Genomic DNA, 11016 nt, shown 5'->3' with positions numbered 1-11016 from the left:
CCTGAGGCGCGGGCGGGGCGCCAGGCGGCCCGGACGCGGGCGCGCGGGGCGGGGCCTGCACGGGGGCGGACGCAGAGCGCGACTGACGTACAACCCGACCAATGGGTGTGCCCCGGTGCCGCTCGCCCCGCCCCTGTCGGCCAGACAATGGGGGAAGACTGGGCCCCCGGGCTCGGCCGGGCTCGCGAAGGTGCTCCCGCCGAGCATGCGCCGCGGCGCGGGTCCTGCCGGGATTGTAGTCCGCGAGCCAGGCTTCCTGCGTGGGCGGCTGGGGACAAGCTTTGGAGGGGGCTGACGGGTGTTCCCGAACTTGGAGGAGGCCTTTCCTTCCCCCAGGGAGGAGCGGCGTGCTTATTCAGGTAATGAGGCGGACCTGCCCCGAGAGCCGGGAGAGTTCTGACAGATCCAACTTCTCGGCCCCCCAGCCTCAGTTTCCCCACCTACGTTACGGCCCAGTGATTGCCAAGGTATACAGTTCCACGGGGCAGCGCTTTGTTCGCAAGTGTGCCGGAACACCTCCCACCACCGCGCTTTTGCTCCACTGGTGGTCAGTCAGGAATGCCCTCCCCAGTCCCTCGCCCCTGGGAATCTCCTACACATCCTTCAGGGTCCATCGTAAAAGGCTACGCGTAGCAGCGCGGGATTCACGGGCCATCCAGCTAGAGAGGGGCAGGTAAGAGGCCCTGCCTCCGGAGGTGGCGTTTGGGGCGAACCGAGATTGGATCTGGGCTCTTCCAGGGTGGGGGAAGGGCCTCCCCTGCACGCAACACTATATAAACAAAGCTGCACCCCGCCTCCACTCTCCAAGGGACTATCGGCCTGTCCCCACCCACCTCGAAGGCCGCCTTTTCTCTTCTGGACCGTGGCCTCAAGGCCGAACCTTTCCTTCCAAGGCTGAGGATAGGCTGCCCCCGCTCAGGGCTGGGCAGGAGGGAACTCCCAGGAGCTTAGGTGGGGCCTATGGGCCAGCACCAGCCGCCCCCCGCCCCGCCCCCCAGCTGTGTCCAGGGAGGCAGGCCCGACTTCTGATCCTAAGGTAGCTACCAAGCAACGTGGGGCCTGGCTGTCCCCCACCGCCGGCCGCCCACGGCCGCCCACGCCCTCAGCGGCCCAGCTCAGCCCTGCCCTAGGGTTGGGGCTGCATCTGGAAGAGGAAGGTGGGGGGGGGCGGGATGCAGGGAGGTGAGTGCAGGGACCATGATCAGCACTGCAAAGTGTAAGGGTCCCTCCAGCGTGGCAGACACTATTCCAAAGCCTTTCTTGTTTCAAGGGACTTAATGCCTCAACTTATCTGTGAGGGAGGAAACAGGATTCCCCACTGTACATTTGGGGGAGCTAAGACAGATGGGCCAAGGCAAGCAGGGCCTTCCACCTGAGCCAGCCGAGCTGGCTGGACAAGAGGGCCAGACCCCTCCGGCCACTGTGCACTGAACACCCGACAAGGTAGCTCAGGCAACTCTGAGGCCTGTGTTCTGATCCCTGCCCTGCTACCCAGAGCCCCAATTTCCTCCTCCACAAATTGAGAACCTCACAAAGGGAAGTGTGAAGTTGTTAATTTACATTCCCACATCATTGCTTAGAAGCTGTGTGGCCTGAGGCAAGTAACTTAAGCTCTCTGTTCCTGAGTGTCCTCACCTGTGCAAATGTGGCGACTACCCAGTACCTACTTCAAAGGGTTGCTGTGGAGATGGAATGAATTAGGACTTGTAAAGCCCTTAGAAAGTTCCAGGCAGGCGGAAGGCCCTTCGTGTGTGTGTGTGTGTGTGTGTGTGTGTGTGTGTGTGTGTGTTAGCAGTTCCACAAAGTTCATGCTAATTGCTACGTGAGCTCTTCCCCTCTAGCACCCTGGGCCAGTCCCTGCCCTTCCTCAGTCTCCAGTTGTCTGTCTTTGAAAGGGGCCTTAGTCATCAGGCAGTAAGCCTCCATGCCTCCCCACCACACTCCCAGCTCACGGCTGCCAGGGGTAGGGGGACAGAGCTGAGCAGAGACAATGACCACCCAGGGTTTACTGTGCCAAGAGGGGAGACACGGGTGGGAGGAGGCTGTGGGAGCCCAGAAGAGGCATCTGACCCGAGGTAGAGGCCTGGCGGGTGGACAGATAGGGGTCCCGCAGCAAGGAGGGGTTCATGAGGTGTCAGAAGTCACCCCACACCTCTAACCTTGCAGATTTTAGGTCCCCCAAATGAGTGTGCCTGTGGAATGGGGGTCCAGAATGTGGATTTTACACCAGCCCTTTCTTGGGTGACTGAGGCCCAGCTTGGCCTCATCCATCAGTTTGAAAGGGGCTAAATGGGTGCACTGTGGTATAAATGGGTGGACTGAGACACTGAGACGTGGCGGACTAGGGCAGCCCACCCACATGAGGGCAGGGTTTAGGAGTGGCCCCAGGGAGGGTTCCATCCCAGGCTGGGAGGGTCTGGGGCACTAATGACTCTGTGTCTCCCCTCCCCCAGAGCCTCCTTGAGAACAGGCCAGGGATTACTGCTGTCGCCAAGGACACTAGAGCCAGTGGCCAGGCTCATTGGTGGATGCAGAGAACCCAGGCTCAGGGGAGCCCAGGCAAGGCAAGGCCATGAACACAGGACCTTCAGTGATATTGGGTGCCACCATCCTACTCTGGGAGCACTGGAAGGGAGAGCATATCCCTCCTTCAAATCTCCCAGCCTTGGGTCAACCTCAGGCCAGGGAATGACTGCTCCCTTCTTGGCATTTCCTGGGTGAGGTGGCCTCGCCCTCCTTCTCCGCCCTCCCCCTCCTCCATCCTCTCCTCCTCCTCCTCCTCCTCCTCTGGCACTCCAGGGCCCTAGCCCAGCTCGAGGTAAGACTCAGGTCTGGCTTCAAATCCCAAGACATCTCCTTGCTAGCTGGATGACCTCAAGTAAGCCACTTGTCCACCTTGGGCTTATTTCCTCATCTATAATATGTACAAAGGACTAAATGAGATGATTCAAAACAGGAGTTGAGCATGGGGCATATTCCTTGAGAGCCAGCCGGCTTTAGGACTCTCTTTAGGACCTGCTGGCTGCTTCACCATTCTTCAAATGTGCTAGACATGTCCTACCTCAGGACCTTTGCACTCACTGATTCCCTGCCTGGAACACTTTTACTCCAGCACTTAGCCAAATCCCTCACAACCTTTTGGTTTTAACTTAAATGATACTTGCTCAAAGAAACCTATTTCCCTCACTCCTGATGCCCTTTCCTGCCTGATTCTTCTGCCTATGTCTCTCATGAATTTAAAAAAAAAAAAAAAGTGAGTGGGGGCAGGGGTAGAGAAAGGAGGAGAGAGAGAACCTCAAGCAGACTCCCCACTGAGTGCAGAGTGGGAAGCAGGGCTGGATCTCATGACTCTGAGATCATGACCTGAGCCAAAATCATGAGTTGGACACTCAACCAACTAAGCCACCCAGGTGTCCCTTCTTTATGTGTATATTGTCTCCCCAGCTTGAGAGTGAGCCCCTGAGGTCTCGGTAGTTTTTAATGCTGTTGTTCATTGCTGGGTCCATGGTGCCCAAAATAGTGCCTGGCACAGAGTAGGCACTTAACACATTAAAAAGAATAAATAAAAATTTGAGAAAGATCTGAAGCCAGTACAATAAAATGTTAGCGTGTGTGGGTAGTGGGTACTACTGTGTAGCTTCTCTGTTGAAGTACTTTCCAGTGTGCTTGAAATATTATAAAAATATAGGGGCACCTGGGTGGCTCAGTGGTTGAATATCTGCCTTTGGCTCAGGGTGTGATCCTGGAGTCCTAGGATTGAGTCCCATATCAGGCTCCCGGGAGGGAGCCTGCTTCTCCCTCTGCCTTTGTCTGTGCCTGTTTCTCATGAATAAAGTCTTTAAATATATACATATATATATATATATATATACACACACAACATAGGAGCCCTGATTTTGGGGGCACCTGGGTGGCTCAGTCAGTTAAGCCTCCGACTCGATTTCAGCTCAGGTCATGATCTGAGGGTTGTGAGATGGAGCCCTGTGTTGGGCTCCAAGCTGAGCATGGAGCTTGCTTGGGATTCTCTCTCTCCTTCTTCTGCTTCTCCCTGCTCACACATTCTCTCCCCCCAAAAATAAACCTATTAAACACACACACACACAAACACACACACACACACACACACACACACACACACACACACAATAATAATCCACACTGTTTAGGAGTCCAGTCTGTAGGAAAGGGTGGTAGATGGCATGCAGAGAGGCAGGTGGGTACCAAGGGTGTCCCTGAGCCAGACTGGCATGCATCAGGCGTGTTCTCTGAAGCAGACGTCCCAATAAATGCCGTATCTGTCCTTTATCTGCTTGAAGCCTTGCAACAGCACTAGAGGGAGGTACAAGGACAATCCCACTTGACAGTAAATGGAAGCTAAGGACAGAGAAGTGACTTGCCCAAAGCCACCTGAGGAGGGAAGGAGGAAAGAAGGGGTGGCATGGGAAAGCCCCAGTGGGAGGCAGAGTAGGGGCAGCAAGGGAGTGGGAGGAAAACCTGGCTGAGCCAGGCAGGCCCTGCCTTCCAAGAGCTGGCCCAGATCCCGGGTGAGGCCATGACCCTCCTCTGCTGCCCAAACCACACATGCAGCTTCTTCCTGGCGGCTCCTCCAGGGGCCTCACAGGCCCTAGGATTCCTGGAGTGGAGTGTGGGCTGGGGGTGGGGGTGGACAGGGCCTAGGGTGGAAGGAAATGAGGGAGAAAGGTGGGGGGATGGATGGGGAGGCCACTGGGGAGCCTGGGGCTGGGGATGAGGAGGAGAAAGCACCTCATCCTGCATCGTATGCAGTATGAAGCTGGCACTCAGGGCCTTCTCTAGGGCCCAGACTGGAGAGGGCCAGTGAGTCTGGTGGCCTCTGTCCACAGAGGCAGTGTGCTGGCCTTCAGTGAAACACAAGCCAGACCAGTAGTAGTACTGGAGCACACCCAGCCTTTCCTCATTTTACAGGGGAGGAAATGGGCTCAAGAGACCAGTGAGTGGTCTCTGGACCTCTGGCCCAGTGCTGCTGTGGGTGCAGTACTCAGCCCTGACCCTCCTCACACTCCCCCTGAGCCTGGATCCTGAGCTGGGCTTTTCTTCAGCTCATGCTGGGCCACAGGACCTGGAGATTCACATTCACCTGCCTCCTTGCCTGCAGGAGTGTCAGGTTTGAGGCTTCAGGTTGACCCTGTCGTAGGCTCATCTGTGTTTCATTCCTGTGGCCCCACGTTCTCATCCTGCCTCTTGCACATCACCTTTCTGGACCCCAGTTTACTCATCTATAGGATGGGGGCAAAAAAAAATTAATTGCTACCATTTATGAACACTGAGCATTTAGTCTGTGCCAGGCTAAATGTGCCAGGCTAAATGACCATTGTCATTCATTTAATCCTCTGCCATTTTACCAATGAAAAAACCAAGGTTAGAGAAGTTAAGTAATTTGCCCAAAGTCACACAGCTAGTATGTAGCAGTCAGGATCTGAGCTCAGGCCCCAAGTAAGGTATCAGAGGCTGTGGTGAAAATAAACTGGGACAGCTTGTAAAGGGCCACACTCACGGAATCTAGGAGAGGGTGTGGAGTTGGGTCCTAGTCTCCCAGCCTGGTAGAAGCAGTGGGACCACACAGCGCACTCTGGACCGACTGAGGGAAGCCAAGGGTCTGGGGAGACTGGATGGGGGTCAGAGAGGGCAGCCTCCAGCAGGAGCTGCCCAAAGCAGAGGGCCCTGGTGCTTGGAGAGGTTCACAGGATCATGCCCTGATGAACTGGGTCCCCCACCCCCACCCCTAACCCTAGGGGCCCTGGCCAAGCAGAGCAGAAGCAGTGGGGAACCTAAATTCTTGCCTCTGGGGCCTTAGCTCTCGGCCCAAACCTAGGGACAGATGGTCCCTGCCCCACTCTGAAGCAGTCGCTTAGACTCTGCTGCCCCACTGTGGGCACAAGGGGGAACTGCACCAGGACACCTGGCTGGAGGACTCCAACCACAGTGGCAGCCCTTCCATCTCTGGCCAATGCGTCTCTTAATGATTTTGACTTGTCCTCAACACAGCAGCCAGAGGGGTCCTAAGTCTCATCGTGTCCTCTGTTCAAAACCTCCATGGGAAGCTACTCACAAGAGCCAACTGTCAAGTTTTAAGAATTTTTTTTTTAATTTTTATTTATTTATGATAGAGAGAGAGAGAGAGAGAGGCAGAGACTTAGGCAGAGGGAGAAGCAGGCTCCATGCACCGGGAGCCCGACGTGGGATTCGATCCCGGGTTTCTAGGATCGCGCCCTGGGCCAAAGGCAGGCGCTAAACCGCTGCGCCACCCAGGGATCCCAAGTTTTAAGAATTTTTATAATTCGTTAGTCATTATTGAAATTTTATACAATTAAAAAAATTTTATAAAATTGCTGAAAACAAAGGTAGTGTTCAAAACTAAGCACTCCCTGTTTTACATTTTACTATTGTCTGTATGCTTTCGTTCCTTACATCTGGGGTATCTGTGTGGTGGAGACTGCGTACCATATAATGTGCTTCCGTCCACCTCCCTTCACAACACGAGTGTGTTTACACCATGGATTTATTGTTGATTTTCTAGACCGGTGCCATCCAATAGAAACAGAATGGAAACAACATAGGTGATTTCAAATTTGTAAGTAGCCAGATTTAAAACAGGAAACAGGTGAAATTAAAGTGTATTTTATTTAACCCAGTATGTCCAAAATATTGCCATTTCAACATGTAATCAATATAAAGTAACTAATGATATACTTTACATTCTTTTTTCATACTAACTTCAAATTCTGGTGTGTATTTGACACTTAAAGCACATCTCAATTCAAACCAGCCATATTTCAAGTGTTCAACAGCCAAACTGTCCAGTGGCTGCCATATTGGACAGCACAGGTCTAGATTTAAGAAGAAATCAGCAGAGAAAATAATGCGGATTAAATTTAATAGTGCTGAGGCTAAGAGATTTCAATCCAATTAACACAGTTTGCTCTAACGTTGAGAAATCAGTAGGCCTTGTACCAGATTTAATGACAGACTTATTGGGAAGAGAGTAGTGTAGTAGGCTGAAGAGTGACCCCCAAAGATTTCAGATCCTAACCCTTGGAACTGGTACATTTTTTCACCTTGGATGTGATTATTTTTGATCATCCAGGTGGGCCCTAAATCCAATCACTAGTGTCCTAATGAAGGACAGGCAGAAGGGGACTTGGTACGAAACAGAAGAGGCAGCCATGTGGCCATGGAGGCAGAAACCAGAGTTAGAGGGCCACAGTCAAGGAATGCCACCAGGAGCTGTTAGAGGCAAGGGCTGGAGGCTCCAGTAGGAGCATGGTTTGGACCATGATCTCGATTTCAGACCTCCAAACTGAGAAAATACGTTTCTGATGTTTTAGCCACCAAGTTTGTGGTAATCTATTACAGGAGCCCTGGAAAACTTATCAGCAATGGGATGCAGTTCCATTTGCCATATTAAGGTTGAATTACAACCACAGGAAGGCTACAAATAGAAGAATCTATCAAAAAGATCAACAAAAGCATTCTGTGAGGAACACGTGGCTATAAAGATAATAGTGTACTGGGTATTTTATTATTTGTAATTTACGTGCTACACATCTTTTATATCAGCACAATTTAGAATAGCCATGTTGGAGAGAGACCATACCAGGTCGGTCTTGTATCCTCAGCACCCAGCAGAGCCTGGCACATAGTAGGACACTCATATTTTTGGATGAAGGGGACTATGGGCCTCAATCTTCCCCAGCACAATAGGGTCAGAGGAATGGGATGGGCTCCCTAGGAAGGCAGGGCTGGTGTCAGATGTTAGAGCGCCTACCATGTGCAAGACTGGGGTGGGGGCAGTCAAATTCAGGGAGTCAGGTGTGGGACCCCCGCAGGCTTAGTCCAGAGATGGGGTGCCATGGGACTGCTGGGCAGAAACTGAAGCCAATGACAGCAGGATCTATGACGGCCAGAGCCCCTTCCCATAGCCTCTTCTGTCCCTCATTCTTGCAAAGGGCCTCTTTGGGACAAGAAGAGCCCAGGTGTGACTCTATCACAGCTACTGTAGAGTTCCAGCTCCCCAGCTCTCCACATGAGCCGCCCATTCTATGCCTGAGTCAGGAGCCTGGGCATAGAGTAGGAGGTACCCTCCTCTGCCATGTAATCTAGATGATTTTGAGTAAGTTACTTCCCCTTTCAGCTCCGAGGTCTCCTCTCTGGGACAACCATGGCCCAGTCTACCCCTGCAGGCCCAACCTGCCACAGACCATATGGAGGCTCTGGCCCCCTGCCCTTCACATCCTGTCACCCATTTGCAGGACTGAGCCCCAGCCAGTCACTTGATCCCTCCACATTCTCTCTTCTCCTCTCTTAAATGGGCAGTTAAGTGACTTGTTAGCTTTCCACAGCAAGAATTAGCCAGACTGGTTTGGGCCCTGGAAGTGAATAAGGGAGACAGATTCCAGACCTACGCCGACCCGATCCTGGATAAGAAGGGACTTAAAAACACTCTGGGCCCCAACCCCAGTCCCCACATGCCTGCCTCATGCCTGTATCCATATCCCACAACTCTGTAGTACACATCTTGAAAGAAGGAACCAGAAGACTTTTGCTCATTGATGAGACCACAGTGAGGACTCGGCCAGAGTATAGGAGGAACTAAAGAATAACTGAGAAGAACTCAAAACCACTTGCCTATCTTTTACAAAGGCCAGGCTCTCCCCCTGCCTTTGCTCACCCTGTCCCTCCTTTGCTGGCATACAGTATATCTCATCAAACCCAGGGGGAAGGGCTTCAAAACTCAGCAGGTTGTGATCTTGGCTCCTGGACACATGGCCCATCCTCCTGAGAGTGGGAGAGTTCACCTTCTGCCGTCTGCCCTATTCTCTCCCATGAGGACTTCCCTGGTGGGCAATGAACTCTGGCCTCCCCAGCCCGGGTTCAAAGTTAAGAAGAAAATAAGGGGATTAAGGAAGCACCAAAGGCAAATCCTCTCTTATAACAGTATCAGACAACTGTTTCAAAATATATTAGATTTGGTTTTTATTGTAGAGCACACATATCAGGGCAAAGTGCTGCACACACAACTACAAATCATTTTTGGGAAAAAAGCTGTAAAAAAAATAAAACTGCAACTGCTTTAGTTACGCAGTCCCGACTTGAATCCACGCTGGCAAAGGAGTTCTGGCCCCTGAGAGGGACTTCTTGACGGCTGCCCCAGATTTCTGCAGCCTCAGGCCTGGGCCTCTGTGAGTCAAGGCCCCCCTGGGGTGGTGGCAGCCCGGAGACTGGGAGGGCTTCTGCTCTCAGCAGGCCTAGGTCTCGGCCATGGCAGGCAATGAAACATTCCTAATTAATCTAGATCAATACCTTGCAACCTTTGAGGATCTGAGTAGGTGGAAACTGCCAAAGACTTTATTATCTTTTTCCTTTTATTTCTTAAAAGCCCCTTCCCCAACTCCCACGCCCCTGAGGCAGAGAAGGCGCCAACCCAGTCTGCAGACCTGAGCTCTGGCCTTGGTTGAATGCATGCTACAGGCAGACAGAGGGGGTGGGCAGTTGCCTTCCTATGGGGATGACATGGAGAGAAGGCCCAAGCTGGCCAATGTAGGAGGAAAGAAAGGGTTAGGAAAAAGCCAAGAGACCAAAGGAAAAAATAAAAACTCAAAAACAAAAGAAAACAAAAACCCTACCACACACCACAACAATTTTCCATACCCCAAATGCTAGACTTGGAAGGACACCCGTCCCTCTAGCTAGAAACAATTCCTAAAACTGCCCCAACATGGCAAGTCTAACTGTTTCGTACAATCACACGCATATGCATGAAAGGAGCAACGCAGCAAAGAGGCGTGCTCTTGGCAAGAAAGGTCAAGACCACTGTAGCCAGCCCCGCGGCAGCCCAAGGACCTGTGGGCAGAGCAGGCCAATGGGCGTGGAGGAAGCCTGGGGGCTTGGCCAATAGCTTTGGGGTGGCAGAGGACTGTTTCAACCCCACCCAGTCATCCTGAACAACTCTGCTGCAGGAGAAAGAGGGTGTTTGCATGAACTTCCAGGGCCTGGAGAGCGGGTGAGAAGTGGGAAGACAGAAGGCCTCCTGCAGAACCAGCAAGGAGCACAAACGAGACCTCAACCCAGACATTGGGGGGTGGGGGGGGTGGGGCTGAAGACTGAACTTCATTTACAACACTGAAAAGATTTACATTTAAAGCAAAACAAGAATTTTCTTAACCAAAATATTTTGTTGCTTTTAAATAAACCCAGCCTGACACAGCCCCACTTGAGGACAGCTGCCCCCCACACCTCTACTGGCCACTCTGGTGTGAGCTTCTGTCCCCTACAGATGCCAATAGCCTTTCCATTTTGGAGGAAAACCAAGAACATGAGAATCAGGTCCCAGCCAATTCTGTTCTTCAGCCTCAACAGGCAACAAACCCAAGGAAAAAATGTAAGGATAAAAAAAAAACCAAAACCAAAACAAAGACAAAACAAAACAAAAAAACAAAAAAACAAAACAAAACTAAAAACAAAAAATAAAAACAAAAACCAAAAAAACTGAACACAAGGAGGGGGCAGCTATGTGAGGATGAGCCAGAGTTCCCAGGAGGGCACGGCATGCCTCAGTGCCTGCGCATCTTCACCTTTCGGGCAGGGCTGCCTGCCGCCTCTGAGCAGTCCTCCCCAGACTCATAGGACTTGCGCCAGTAGTTCTCAGAGCTGAAGCTACTCCTCCGACGGTGTGTGGGCAGCAACACGGAGCGCCGGTTCTCTTCCTTGTCCATTTCCAGGATCCGAGGCCTGCGAGGGAAGGGGTAGGTGGAAGCATCTGGGTCAGACCCTCACCATCTTGGTGATTGCGTACTTCAGCTTGGGGGTTCTCCAGGAAGGGCAGCAATGGCAGGAACACACATCATCTTTTTGCCCACGGAGGGCAGTGGCCTTGCTCAGTCTCTGAAACACTTCCCAATTAACCCTGTGGGATATGCTTAGCTGTGGGATGTGCCTAGCTGAGTCTAGTACCCCAGGACATAGCCAAGGCTGCCCTAT

The 11016-nt window shown here is 52.2% G+C and overlaps 1 protein-coding gene and 1 long non-coding RNA gene across 2 annotated transcripts in view; one reads left to right on the top strand and one right to left on the bottom strand.

Annotated features, from left to right (window-relative positions):
• The first annotated feature begins 108 nt into the window (after nucleotides 1–108).
• LOC140630520 (uncharacterized) lies at nucleotides 109–9591 on the top strand. The gene is made up of 2 exons (XR_012028268.1): nucleotides 109–673; nucleotides 2454–9591. It is a non-coding gene; the product is annotated as an uncharacterized lncRNA (long non-coding RNA).
• ALKBH5 (alkB homolog 5, RNA demethylase) overlaps nucleotides 6642–11016 on the bottom strand; it is a 26335-nt gene continuing 21960 nt past the window's right edge. The window contains exon 4 of the mRNA XM_072820881.1: nucleotides 6642–10767. Coding sequence (XP_072676982.1) covers nucleotides 10590–10767 — 178 coding nt within the window. The 3' untranslated portion in view covers nucleotides 6642–10589. The remainder of the gene's footprint in view (nucleotides 10768–11016) is intronic.

Source organism: Canis lupus, chromosome 3 (genome assembly GCF_048164855.1).
Source record: "Canis lupus baileyi chromosome 3, mCanLup2.hap1, whole genome shotgun sequence".
Taxonomy (NCBI): domain Eukaryota; kingdom Metazoa; phylum Chordata; class Mammalia; order Carnivora; family Canidae; genus Canis; species Canis lupus.
This window is presented reverse-complemented; position numbering and strand designations above follow the sequence as displayed.